Source organism: Blennius ocellaris, assembly GCF_963422515.1.
Source record: "Blennius ocellaris genome assembly, chromosome: 2".
NCBI classification, from domain to species: domain Eukaryota; kingdom Metazoa; phylum Chordata; class Actinopteri; order Blenniiformes; family Blenniidae; genus Blennius; species Blennius ocellaris.
In genome coordinates this window covers 28,681,425-28,696,218 of record NC_137651.1, presented here as the reverse complement: position 1 = coordinate 28,696,218, position 14,794 = coordinate 28,681,425, and the positions used below count along the sequence as shown (strand labels likewise).

The window sequence follows — 14,794 nt, the reverse complement described above, 5'->3', positions numbered from 1 at the left end:
TGGACAAACGCCTCGGTTAATAAAGAGGCGTAATGCTTGTTGTGCATGATCTCAGTTTTACCATGCTCCATTCAAAGTTGTCTTTTGAAAGTTTTGTTGATCACACGAGTCACTCAGGGAACGCGCACATTGTTTTCTGGAGTCTTCCTCTTGTGTCTCTTTGACGGTAAGTGATGAAGAAAAGAAATGCGCTCCTCACAATCCCAGTGAGGAAGGGGCGTCCTCGCAGAGGAAGGATCAGTTCAACGCAACCTCACTGGGAAACTGAGAAAAACTCCATCTGACCCTTGACCTCTAAGGCTCCCGTTGGTCCTGCAGCAAGGATCCATATTTGTAGGTCCGTTTTGTGTCTTACAAAAAAAAAAAAAAAAAATCAAATCAACAACATCTGACACAATATATAGACAAATTCCTCAATATTCACAGCTTGAGTGCCCAAACACAGACACTGTTTCCCAAGCAAAAAAAAAAAAAAGAAAAGCGGATGGCTGTCATCATCTCGAAACAATTAGCAGCTTAATCTTCAGTTGCACAGAAGGAGCAAAGTGGTGTAAACGAGTTGTGTTGAAACACTGTCGGGCAGAAGGTAAAAGGATCTGGGGAAGGAAACGATGATGTCAGGAGGATGAGATGCTTCGCACAGTGTGTAATCTCACTGCTTGTCCTTTGTGTGGCCTCATAACATCGGTGGCTGTAGATTTTCACTCCGCAGTACGAATGGCAAATCCCTGTGTCTGATGCTGAGTGACAATTTATTGCCGCGCTTACAGAGTTATCCCTTTGTTTAGGAGAAACACACTCAATTGTTTCTCACTGTTAGCAGAGCGTGCAACAGAAAAGTACATTTGGCAGGGAGAATGAGAGCGAGATAAGACCTACACTGGAGGCTTTACAGACTCGTCAACTTTCCATTCATGGCATCTTGATACCAATTTACAAACTGCTCAAAATTAAAGCTCTTCGGAGCAATTGAAGATCTTATCTATTTCAGAGAGAAACAGTTAACAAATTGTAGCCCACTTGTGCGGTCTTCTACTCCCCTTCTGCTCGGTTTTCCTCACAATTTTGGTTATCTGCACTCCAGTGAGAAACAAAAGCAACAACAAAAAATAAAATAAGACACCGCGATGTTCAGGAATGAAATCATACAGGCATTGGCAGTGCAAGCTTGGCAAGCATTCACCTTTTATTGTTCCGGGTCCCTCAGGTATTTGTGCTGCGAGTCCTTCTCTTGTAGGTCTCTGATCCTTTGACACCTGTTTCGGTTTGAACAGTGAACTCCCTACACAACATTTACACATATAATCACACCCAGACACATACATAAAAAGACACACAGGCCTTGTAGTGCAGGAGCAAGAGAGGGTCCGATGACAGTTTTTGCGTGAGATTAGCATTTGTTAAGCCCACTGAAGGTCAGCGGAGGATATAGTCAGTATTTCCCGCTATCAAGGCCACAAAGAGGGCGTAGACGTATGGTAGGGCGTGGGACGAGGTTGCCCTATTGTTGGCTTGCTGAACCCCGCTTGGGGGGCGAACAGTGGTCTGGGGATTGCACTTGTGCTTTCTCCGCGTGACCGTGCCGTCTGGAGACGTGTGGTCATGTTTCCCTCGGTCTGTGAAATCTGGGGAGGAATCCTCCTTGTCCGCCATGACCTCCTTCGAGTGGTGAACCTCGTTGTCACCCTTCCCCTTGCTCATCCTGTTGCGAGGCTTCGTGCAGTTCCGAGAACGGCCGGGCCTCGAGGGGTGCACTATGTGGGTTTGCCCGCCAGAGCCCACCACCACGCCGCGGTTCATTGACGGATTCACAGTCCCGGATAAATTGTTAGTCTGGGCTCTGGACTCAGAGTTCGGAGTTGGTGAACAGTTTGGGAAATCCTCCTTGCGTAGGTCCTTGAGATCTTTCCCGGCCAAATCCGCCGGCGCCTGGCACCCCACCGAGGACGTCGAACCCCGGAAACGTTTCAACCACTCCCACAGCGACAGGGCCTTACAGTCACATGACCAGGGGTTGTCATTCAGCCGCAGGTATTCCAGGGCCGGCAGTGTGTCCAGACACTGTCCGGACAGCTCGATCAGGGAGTTGTTGAACAAGTAGAGGGTGGTGAGACGTTTCAGGTCATGGAAGGACAGCTGGTCAACCCACTCTATCTGGTTCTGGTGCAGAAGCAAACGATCCAAGGCTCGCAGACCCCTGAAGGTGTTCTGGTTGAGGCTCCACAGACGGTTTCCATGAAGAAACAGGTGGCTCAGGTTGTGAAGATCCATAAATGTGTCATCCTGCAGGAACTTCAGATGATTATCCTGAGAAAATACACAGAATATGCAGTTACAAACCACTATAATAGCAGTCTGCAATGCTTTTGTGACTCATATGTGTACTCTACTTAGTGAATCAACACTGTGTACTTTCTGTGTGATATTTGAGTTTCAGTATTGTTGATATATAGGGGCCAGATATAAAAGGGTTAGTACTAGAGTGAACAAACATGTGCAGTGCGTTCTTCTCAAATCTGGCATTAATAAAATGCACAGTAAGACTAATTCTTGTAGTTTAGACCCCAAAGTCAGAACAAATAAACAACCACAACCCTGCAATAAATTTCAGAATTAAGTTGTGTGGCTTGTACTGAAATTGATGAATAAATCTTTGTCTTTCGGCTGCTCCCTTCAGCGGTCAGCTCAGCATCACCACTACCTCTCCACAGCCATTTCAGCCGGCCCCGTTTAGATTTATATGTAAAGTACTCAACCTTAGCTGTCCTTTTGATCAGTTCACAAATCTAAAAACATCAACCATTTATTAAAAAGACTATCTGGCCTGCTGGATGTACTCATTCTTAAAAAAATAGCTGAGCAGTTGGTCTAACTGTTGTCAGCAGATCCACTCTCCAGTGGGCACAGTAGACTTTATGCAGGTTTTTCTTTTATCAGCTGAAAGCTGACAATTATAACAGATAACAAAGGGGTCAAAACATCTATCCATTCATCTTCTGTATCACTTAATCAGGTTAATGGTCACTGTCTGGAGCTGATCCCAGTCGGGGTACAACGTGGGCAGATTGAAAATTCAAAGAGACAACCAAACAATACATACTTGTTCACACAACCAGAACATTTTGAGAAAACAATTCACATAAAAAGCATGGCTGTAAGAAAAAAAACAATTATGAGGAGGAGAAAACAGAGGGAGAACATGCAGACTCCATATACAGAAATGGTTTTCAAGAATGTTTAGCAATACCACATTGACGCTAAAGTGAGAGACGCTTCACCAAATTGCAGTTTTGGGTGTTTTAGATATCTGCTGCTGACAAAACTGCAAAGTTTTCAGTGTTTCTGCTGTTTCTATGTAAACCGGAAAACCTAACAAAAATACAAAAACAATGCGCTTTCACTTGCCATGTAAGTGGGACCTTACTGCAATGGAATTAAACCAAAGCTTATTTGGAAATCAATGAAGACTCACACCTTACAGAGTTAAATTGACAGCACTCAAAACTTCACACCACATCCCAAACAAACTTTGTACGATGAACGTGTACCTGCAAATAGAGGTACTGCAGATTTCGCAGGCCTTGGAAGATGTTATTGGGAAGTGAGCTGAGTCCGCAGCGGTACAGGTGAAGCGCATTAAGGCGACTCAGCCCGTGAAATGTGTCTTCAGCCAAAGACCTCAGGTGGCGGTTGTCTCCCAGGTCGAGCTCCTCCAGCAGCGTGAAGCCTTGGAAGGTGGAGGGCTCGATGTACGTGATGTTGTTGGAGTAGATCCAGAGGGTCACGGTGTTGGTGCTGAAGTGGCCTCGCAGCAGGCGGTGGATCTTGTTGTTCTGTAAAAAGATGCGTTCGCTGTCAGGCGGAATGCCTTCGGGGACCGACAGGAAGTTGTGGGCTTGGCAGGAGACGGTGCTGGGTGCGGTGTAGCAGATACAGTGACGGGGGCAGGACCAGGACAGCTCCAGTCCACAGAGGACCAGCAGGAACTCCAGGCCACAGCCTACAAGAATCACAAAGAACACCAGGGTCAGAAATTGTAATCTGTGCAAAAAATTCTGATTTGATGTTCAGAGTTTGTCTTTCTGAGTAAAACGGCTAAATGTAAACACATTTGAATCATTCACTGCTGGGCATATTGTATTTCCCCCCCCCTGTGAGTCATCAACATCACAGCACTTATGTAAGACATTTTTAACATAAGGAATGAGTCAAAGTCTCCTACTGAGCACTAAACTCTCAGTAAAGTGGAGAATGACCTTGTGTTGGGGAAAAAAAAAAGAAAAAAAAGAATGTCAAACCACGGCCATGGGGACAAGTCAAGAGATCACTGGAGTCATTTTAAATATCTGAAGCAAATTTATTAGCAATCAGCCCATTAATGGACAAGATATTTCAGTCAAACTACAAATGTCAACCTTTTCAGCACGAGGCCTTTATGATAGTCTGTCAAGCACCGATTTCCTCATTGAGTGAGGACCGAAGGTCAAGGCCAGGGAGAACCATGCTCGCAAGAACGTCAGTAAAAGCATCAGAGTTGAAAATGTCACCAAAGTAATGAATTATCATGTCATATCACAACGTGTGAGAGCAGGTGTTATTTTCAGAGCCATCTTCAAAACATTTTCTGAAAGTCTCAAGAATAATGAAGCAAGTTGAGATTGTTTTCAGGCGTGTCATTAAGTGTGAACGTTGCAACACGTAGCTGATATAAGAGCTCCTACTGACTTTAATAAACATGTCTGCTTGATACATCAGCTCATCACTTTTCTCCACAACTCAAATCATTCAGGAAATTCAGAAGCAGCCCTTTGTATGAATAGGTATGTAAACTTTTGGCTTAAGTAACTGTCTGAAAGATGCCCCTCTTCCATAAAGACAAAGAGAAAAGGTCAGGTTGAGTTACCGCTGTAGTGTCATGGTACTCATCTTGTTTGTTGTGTAAATTTAGAAATCCTGAGTGTCTCTGGTTTCAGGCTGCTTGACTTTGCCCTCCTCTTGTCTGATTGCTGGTCCCTGCCCTGATGTGTTTCACCTGTTGTTGAGTGAATACCAATAAGTTACTGTAATTGTGTTACTTTCATAATGCGTTGCTTCCACCAATATATGTATGAAATGTATTATGTACCAAGTACGAATTAAAAGCCATAAAATTTGGCTGTAGCTTAAGCATGACAACTGGCATGTGTGGTGTGACAGCTTGAGTTCCGAGTCAAATATTTAAGTCTTGTGCTCGGTGCCCGAGAGTCGGCGGCCCGGGCTCAAGTAAATTCTATTTAGCCTCCAGAAAGCAGAAAACATCGGCCCCCTTGATTACTTCTCATCATGATGCAGGGTGCTCTCCACATATGGACCTTCTCGCTGGCAGCTTACCGCCACAATCCACCGAGTGAGGAGTCTTTTGCGGGGAGCAAACAATCCCACCTGCTCCACTGAGTCGCAACATGTCTGTGAAGCTGACTGAATCCCTCTCGCAACACTCTTGTCAGATCTGATACATATGCAGCCTTTTTAGGAAATTACCCTCCTCCAATATTCTGGCACCTTTAGGGGAGATGTGCTATTAAGAGTCCAATCCTCTCCCCGGGTCCATTGGCACTTCTTTGCGGGGAGTGTGGGCTGTGATCAGTCCGTTTGTGTTGCTAAATGGGGCGTGGAATGCTTATTTAAAACGTGTGGTAAGCTGCTCTGAGGCACTTTCTGACATCACTGACATGATTCCCCAGATCCTTGAGATGGGAGATGTGACTTATCCACGGGCTCATCTAAAGTCAGCACAACTCCCAGCCAATCACTGAAGTTCCATCTGACAAACGCTGGCCCGTCTTCTACTCGATTTATTATTCACAGCATAGCGGAGGCCTGATTCACTGCCTCTAATCGATACGCCTCTGTTGCCTTTTAACTCACCCTATAATCCTTGGTCTTTCATGCTGGAAATTCAGAAGCAGAATTGCTCTTCCACCCAGAGACAGGCCTATTTGTCTGAATGTATTTTCTTGCCAAACTGTGGCTAAGCTGTGACATTCAGTGTCTGACTCCAGTGACCTTTAACAGTAATTCTCTGTCTCGTCGCAGGGCTGGAGCATGGAGCCGCGTGTCACCTGAACAGGAGTGCGCTCTCTCGGGCACGAGTTTAATCCTATTTGTTAAGCTCTGCCACTGGGTGACAATGGAAGTGCATGCTTCCCCCTAAAACAGAAACGTGTCGCTTAAATGAAGTGATTCTTCACGGCTGAACACCGTCGGAAGGTTGAATATGAGCGTGTGTTCACGTGTGTTGGTATGCAGGTGGATGTGTCGTGCGGGAGATCGTGCTGCGCCGCGCCGTGGGACAACTACAAAAAAAAGCCTTATCTTTATTTGTACATAACTTTACAGTCATGACCTGCATCGGAATGTGTTTCCTTTGGTAAAATAGCGGCTACATTCTGGTTTGTCACACCAAACGTAAAAGCCGTTGCACTATTATGTCACTCCACAGGTGTGCTTTTTAATCTTTTTTTTTTTGCCTCAATCTTTCTCTCCACTTTCCATTTCCATGAAGATGTATCAAGCGTGGCACCCTCTGACTGAGTAAATAGGCGAAAATGCTTTGCATTACTCGAGGGAGCTAAGGGTTGGCTTTATTTATCAGACAAATAAAACAAGACACAGAAAAATTTCCATCCGCTCTTTCAGGAAAATTTGCATTAAGTAGCGTCCGCCAGCTACTTGAGATGCAGCTTCCCAATCATTTCATTTGGTATTGGTTCACATTTTATTATCCATTTGACCCTTGCAGAAGAAACATTTCATAGAATAACTTGCAAAGTGAAGGAGTTGTAAAATATCTATTTGTTTTTGTGTTTGTTCTGAGATTAGATAATGCTCGTTTCAATCGCTTGTCTTTTCGGGAATTCATCCGAGAGAAACTGATCTCCTCACTCCAGTGATTATTTTTTTTCAGGCTTTAAGCTATTTCCATTAACACCTCACTCCATGCATGTCGTCAATAGAATTAGGTGGAAGATTTCTGTCAGGGAAATCATTTGAGCAGGCAGGAGACCGTCTGTGATAAGCGTGATACACAGGAAAAGCGAACAAATGAGAACGTAGATGGTGCCGAGATAAGTGAGACGATTTGAATCAGTGATTTGCTAATCATATTGGACACATAAGGATGCGCCTCCTCTCCTCAGCTTGTCAGGACAAAGTAATAGATTCTTTATCCTGCTAAATTTGTTGCCCTAAAATAGCTGTTTTCACCAATTTGTCCCCAAACTGCACCTGAAGCTGCAGAAAAAAAAAAAGATAACAAAAAAAAAAACCTGACATGAAGACAGGCATGATGCCGTTCTCTTTTGGATCCCTTGACGCAAAATATACTAACTTAATCCTAAATGTGCCTTTAGAAGCTATTGATGCATTTCAGAGGATAAAAGTACCTTTTACGCAAACCTTTACAGACAAATTGAGAATCAGTGGACCACCGAGCAGCATTTTCCCAGCCAAACTCTGGGCATGTGTGTTCTTTCATGCCGCTGGCACATCACACGTTTTCACTCGTGACTATAATACCTGCCAACTCAGTGAGCTGAGCTGCTCACGCACCTGCACCGCTCGGCATTAAAGGCAGATCTAAACATGAACGCACACACGGACTCAAACAATACGAGATCCCATTAATGCGTGCCCGTGGTCTACTATCCTCATGCATGCTGTGCTTTATACGGGAGCACATGAGACATACCTTTTCAAGCATTCATTCAAGCATCAGGTTCAGCAGAACATGTCTGTGTGACAGGCATAAAAAAGCTGAATGAGTCTTGCTTCCAGAGATGTGAATAAGGAGAATGAGGCGATGCAGCTCACAGGAAGAAAACAAGTATTATGCGCAAATGCGGCCCTCAAATGAAAATATAAAAAAATTAATGTGTGTCATAACTGCTTTGTGTGCGCACACAATAAGCCATTCAGCTCAAAATGTGTTATATAAATAGCTTTGGACACGACAGAGCATATAGATGCCAATGGTGACTATTGGAATTTGGCAGAATAAAGAAGAGGCTCTAAAAAGACAGATAATTTGTTTTTGGAAAGAAGAAGGCGATGTTATTTCTGGGATGATTCTGGCCCGCGTATGAACAGTATCATCACAAGTCTCTGCCCCGACAAATGTCCCCATCTACTGCTACTGGTTACCGATGACGGACAGTATTGACAGCTCTTCAGCTGGAGTGTGGCATTTGACCCTCGTGACCCTTTCATCACAAAGTTCCTTTCTTTCCCCCCCCATTTTCTTTTTGGGGGCGTTGGAATGGAAATAGATAAATAGATGAATAAAACAGAATGGCACGGGTCCCCCGACGGACAAAGAGACGCGACAGTGTAGAATATCAATGAAACATAGTTCACACGAGATTTGCCCTCATGAATAACACATCTCTGCTAATAGGAGAGAAACGATACGTCTGTAAAGCTGCCTGACACTGCCCATCATTAGACTGGACAAACTCAATTTCCTGTGTCTCTCAGCAGACTCTGATAAGCCCCCCCCAGTGTCTTCGCCCCTGCGATTGGCTGCTCCTAAATAATGTCTCCACTGACTCCTCACTCTAAAGGTGTTTGTAATCATGCCCACGCTGCGGCAAAGCAATACATTGGTTTATTGATTAAATGCGGTCGTTTTCCAGAGGAGCACGGCTTTAAAGTTGGCGAACAAAATTAATGGAGTCTTATTTCCCCGCGGTGCTGAGGGTCACTATATTATAAATTTTTTTTCCACTCCTGATAATCTCAATACACAATATAGATTCGTGTCACTCTACTGATTTGTATATTTAACTATATATCACAAACATGTCTATGATTTGGTTCAAAATGTAATTTTACTGCAGTTGCTGCAACATGCTGTAATCAGTGTGAATTGCTCGACATTGTGCAAAGATTTTTTTTTTTCTGGTGCATTTAAGACATATAACAGAAGATTACTAACACAAACAGTATACTATAATAATATTGTGATGTGATGTGGAGCTCCATGAATGTAATGATCTGTGTGGTTTGTTATAACAGCTCATTATAACAGCATCTATTCCTAAAAAGCTGGGGCAATGTCTGAGTGAAAGGAATAACATGCGCGTCACCGATAACTGAACAAACATATACTTTGAGTATCGAAAGAAGCTAAAACAACTGGAAGATATATGCTGGTGCACAAGAGAAACACGCAAACTTCATACAGCGGAGCCAGAGGCTGGACTCAAACCCAGACCTTGTTGAAGTGAACCACTAAACCACTGCGCTCTAATCACTGGCAACTAACAGCTCATCATCTAACAATACAACTCAAATTCAAATTCATTACTGTTTATGCTCCTTCCACAGGACTTCTGTTAGTTTTCGACGTGTTCACTGCCGTAACTCATTTCCATGTGCCTCACCGCTCAGTACGGAGGATTCAGTAAAATAATCCAGGTTGAAAACTTTTCATGCAGTGTCTGTACAACTTACAATATTGACACAACCTTATATGTTTGCACACGCAGAACAACAAAAGCTGAATGGACAGTTTTCATCTCAGTCAGTTCATCTTAGTCAGTTCATTATTAATATTCTCAAATGAATGAACACAAATGTCTCCCGGCAGCGGAATGATAAATTAATTTGATCAAGATTGTTCCGGTATACAAATCTCTTTATGTTTCTATCATAGTGTATGTATGGCACAAGATGAATGGGTGTAAATACATTGTACGTACACCCATTCATCTTCTACACTGCTTCATCTTTTAACTCAGAGTGCTGGAATTGATCCCAGCAGAGTACACACTGGACCGGTCGCCAGTCCATCACAGGGCAAACATGAAGAGACAGACAATTACACACTCTCGCATTCACACACCTGGAACAGTAGTTACTGAGAGACGGCGGGAGGGAGCTGGAGAAAATGTATTATCGGCCCTGATGGACGATATAAGAGGAACTTCCTGCTCCCGACTTTTCACACATGGGTCAGCGATTCCATTTTAATTGTAATCAGCGAGGTAGGAGCAAGTGCAATGGTTGTTTCTCAAATATTAAAGAAACACCAATTATTGCAGACAAAAACCATCATTTCACTAGAGCTGCTTCTCATTAGCATTTTCAAAGAATTTCTCCTTTTTACTTGTTCAAAGTACTGATTACTGCCATTTTTCCGATTTAACAGCAAAGTCACACATGAACACCCTGCCAGCTGCTGTGACCAACAGCATTTGCCTGAAGACATTTGCTTTAAGAATATTTCATTCATTTTTTCCCTCCACAGTAGCAGAGTGGTGTAGATTTTGTATCATTTGCAGCTCCCCAGCACCTCCGCAGGCAATATTGCCTCATAAGGTTGCCTGACTATTCTTCTGGAGAATATATAAGAATTGGGTGAGGGCAATGCCAACGCTGTGATCTTTTGAGAAATGCAGCGGGAGAGAAATATTTCAGAAACATTTTGCATATCTGTGATATATCCCTCTGCTGCAGCAAACTGAGCAGTTTCTTGGGCGCTCTGCGTTTCTCTCTGTACTGGAGTATTATTGTAACTGGTCTCTGGTGGTTGATGCACCTTTTATGAGAGAGATCAGTCAGCTCCCACTTCCAGTCGCCTTATCATCACAATGCTTCACGAAAAGATGACCCGACACCTCGGACAGCCAGGTGCATTGCAGAAATGAAGAAAGCCAGACCCAAACTGTATTGCACAAACTGTGCTGGGATCAAAATGAAGTTTAATTAAATTAACAGCAAATCTAAGTATATATTTGAAGGACGATGAAATATACGGACATTGTAATAGTCTACGTGTTTTGTAAGGCCTGATGAACTCCACCTCAGAGGAGGAAAATGCAAGAGTTGTAAACAGCAGATGGTTGAATTGACGTTTGTGTATTTAATGTATTATCAGCTGAGCTTCGCCAAGTGTCACATAATAAACCTCTAGGTTGAAGTGTTAGTTGATCTGCAGCTGCATTATATCCAGATCACCTCACATATTCCCTCATGCGCTCCAGCGTTTTGGGTCGGGGCGACAAAAAGCTGCTTTTCTGATCAAAACAGCTTTGATTATATTTCAGTTGTTTAGTCTGAGACCGCACAGTGGTGGACTGGTCAGGACTCTCGCCGAGCCAGGGTCCCTTCATTTTCCTCTCACAGTCTATAAACGTGCGTTTAGGACGAATTGGTGAATCTAAAATGCCTGTAGATGTGAATGTGGGTCTGTAGCCTATGAGCTGGGCTGGGTCATGTGTTTGAAATTACTTCCTGCAGAATAATTATGATTTGATGATTCTTCAGTCAGTCTGGTGTCAGTCTAGTTCCGCGTTTTTGATTGCTTCCCTGCCAGAACAGAAGAACAGTGAAAGCACAGAGAGCAGGTGAGCGCTGAAGCCCAGTCACACAGCAGGTAGTGCCAAGTTACATAAGAGTAAACAGACCAACGTGATTCCTGTACTATTGATATCAATAACCGTTTGAGTGCTATATTATGGCGGGCCAGGGAGCAACAATCAGATCTGTTTAAAGTTGTTTTGACTGGACTGGAGGTAAGTGAAAAACATGAGATCAACTGGATGGCAGAATAATGAGTTTGCATTTAGAACAATGACAGAGGTCGCTCTGACGTGACGGTGCAGCATCGCTGCTCGGAGCCTCAGTGGCGAGAACGCTGCTGAACGCACAAGCACATGAAAGGGAAGCTAAACATAAAGTCGGCTGAGACATGAGTGACAGCAGCGGTTCTCAGGTTGAGGATTCAGCCTAAAAATAACCGCAATCCAAACAAGGGGCGCCATATGGAGCTCGTACAAAAAAAAAAAAAAAAAAAAAAGGAAATCAAAGGGTATTTGTGGAGAGTGTTCAAAGCGATGGAACTTGGAGATACTGAGGAGAGAGACAGGGAGGTGGTTGGCTAAGCTACGCACAGATGTTTAATACCAACATTTTAATTACCAGACTTAAGTGCTAATTCCTGTTGCATCAAAAGCACATCTGTACCTGGCGGGGTTTTCAGTCCTCCTTCAGAGCTTTCTGTTGATCGCTGTCATTTCGCGTGTGTGAAAAATGACACTGTAAACATTCACCCTATCGACTCAACACATGAACAAATGCCCACACGCGTCCTTGCCAAATCACCTGTTAGGAGCAACACTATCAGCCACCTCCTACATCCATTCATCAAGCCAGCACAAAGCCAAATGATTCAAATATATTGCACAGCCGGTGGCGGCATTGCGCTGCACTGGCCAAACTAAACTAATGGTTCTGCCAAACCTTTATAAATCATCCAAAGTGCATCCATATGTAGTTCATATACTGTAGTTCTATTACAGTGATACAGAGCATTTGTAATGCAATTCCCGCTGGTGAAGTGGCTAATAATTATCTTTCAAACTGATGGTTTGCGGCTCTCAGAGGTGTTTAAGAGCTCCGACTCCTCAAATGCACAGGGATCCTTTACAATATGTTTCACGGTCTGAATTGAACTTTGGAGTCATTTTCCTCACACAAGTCAGTTTTAGTAAAAGGCATCTGTCACGTCACTACAGCATAAGGCAGGTTCACTCTCTGTAGTTAAACATTCCTGTCATGGAAGTCCTCATGAATCACTTCTTCTTTTTTTTTTTCAGCATTTTGCTACAGTGCAATTTGTTCTCAATGGCGAGAGTAAAAGTCATGCCGCGCTGCCTCCACGAAGTCCCAGGCAACTTTCAAGTGTGTACATGACTCAATCTATCCAGGCGGCCATTTCATTAACAGCAACTTGATTAAAATATTTGTTCTTTTTATAAAAGTAAAGTTCATCATTTCAGAAGGCCCTCTTTCCCCTAACTTTGACACATTTATTGAACTGAACCCAAAGTTTAATATGTAGATCAGAGAAGAGCAACCTTTATAGTGGTGGGCGTTGAAAAAGGTCTCCACTCTCTACCAGAGGGCTGAATTGTCACAGGATATTTAACGATGAATGATGATCGGAGCTAATTAGCATAACAGGGAGAGATGAATGAATAGTTCATTTAGAGCACGAGTGGCCAACCCGTGGCTCGCAAGCCACATGTGGCCCTTCGCCTGTCGTGGTATGCCTCTTTGATCCATTGACTGGAGGATAGCCGGATATCCGAATGAACCCCCCCCCCCACCTCCCACCCCCCAGAAAAAAACAATTAAACCCTGGCCTCCCACGTGATAGGCCAGAACTCTGAATTCCTCCAAAGCTTTTGTGACGGCGTCACTCACATTGACCTTTCCTATAAAACTTCCCCACGATCCGGCCGGAATAGAGCAGTAAACAGCCATTTAAGAAATGTAACAGGAGTGAGCGAGCGAGAGAGAGTATGGGAAAGTGGCAGGACGTGGAGTCCAGGCAGATATTGCACAATAATAAAAAAAAAAAGACAAAAAATCAAGGAAAGGCTAATCAAAAGTATGAAGCTGAACACGGGGCATTTCTAGCAGAGTGGGAGAGTGATTTACTATTTTTTTTTGTTTCTTTGTTGGACGTAATGGAAAGCCGTTGTGTCTGATATGCCAGACGTCGTGGGGACATTTAAAAGAATTGTGATGAGCTGCGTAGAGGAGAAAGGGCTTCCGTCTTTTATGCAAACTGCAACTCGCTGCAAAAACTGTCAAACACAGAGGATCAGACAAAAGCTGTCATTGGGAACAGAATTACAATCTGAATGACTTTTTAATTAATAATAGTATGATTGAATCAGTGAGACGCAAACAGTTTTTCCTGTCATTGTGACAAAGGCTATTGGTAAGTGTCATAGATATTCATGGGTATTCATTTGTTCGTTCACTAAATAAATCTGGCTTACACAATTTTAAATGTATGGATTATCATTTGATGATCATGTGTTTGTGAGAGAGAGGGAATTCGGACCACGGTAGTGTTCTCTGGCTGGTTGGCCACCTCTGATTTAGACCATAACATTAGTTCGTTTGACCATTTTTACGACATCATTTCAGTGTTGAGTTTTCAGAGAGTCCCAGTGCATGTGTCGGTCTGTCTGTCTCCCTTCACCTTTTCCTGCCATAGTTGAAAAACATGCCACTTCATGCAAGCTAATATTAGGATATTATGTGCATTTGCATATGAACGATCGGACAGACTTCTGTAAAACATCTTGACCCAAATAGCAATTGGATGAGATTTGAACCCGTCATGCAAACAAATGCACTCAAACCCCCGAACAATGTCTGTTTCAAGGCTTCAAAGGACCTCAGTCACACACGCTAACACTCTGCCTCTCGTGCCACACACTCGATACTGGAGTTACAATCTGCTGTGCACAATTTTAGCTGATTTTCTTGCTGTGAGCGGCTGAATGGATGGTTGTCAGTCTGCCCGGCTGGTCCATTCGCCACGTCCTGTTCAATCATGTGGCTGCACGTCAATGACAGAGTGCGGCACAACCAATCATTGCGTGTCTGTGCGAGAGTGGCAGCTGAACTGGGTGATGCTGTGTGACAGCGAGCAGATGGGACAAAGAAGCCGCAAATGACAAAAGGAATGTCTCAGACAATAAGTTAATGGTCTGACTTAATCGGGGAGTGAAGGAAGGAGAAATTGATTTTTTTAAAGGGTGCAGGGAGAGTAACTGCACACAAGGAAACGAGATGCAGTTGCTGCATCAAGCAGAGGACCTGGCTACATCTGCCTGATGAAGAATCCAAGAAAGGCAGTGAATGGTCATAGCTGCCAGGCCAGCCGATCTTTAACTGACCCTGTGCTTTGATGTTTCAGTCGAAGGGTCCAAAGCAAAAATATCGAAAATTT

At 43.6% G+C, this 14,794-nt stretch overlaps 1 protein-coding gene across 1 annotated transcript in view; it reads right to left on the bottom strand.

Moving 5' to 3' along the window:
* Window positions 1-1,416: 1,416 nt before the first annotated feature.
* rtn4rl1b (reticulon 4 receptor-like 1b) overlaps window positions 1,417-14,794 on the bottom strand; it is a gene marked incomplete at both ends in the record, with an annotated part of 138,892 nt that continues 125,514 nt past the window's right edge. Inside the window, 2 exons of the mRNA XM_080511065.1 lie at window positions 1,417-2,307; window positions 3,549-4,000. Of these exons, the coding sequence (XP_080367191.1) occupies window positions 1,417-2,307; window positions 3,549-4,000 (1,343 nt within the window). The remainder of the gene's footprint in view (window positions 2,308-3,548; window positions 4,001-14,794) is intronic.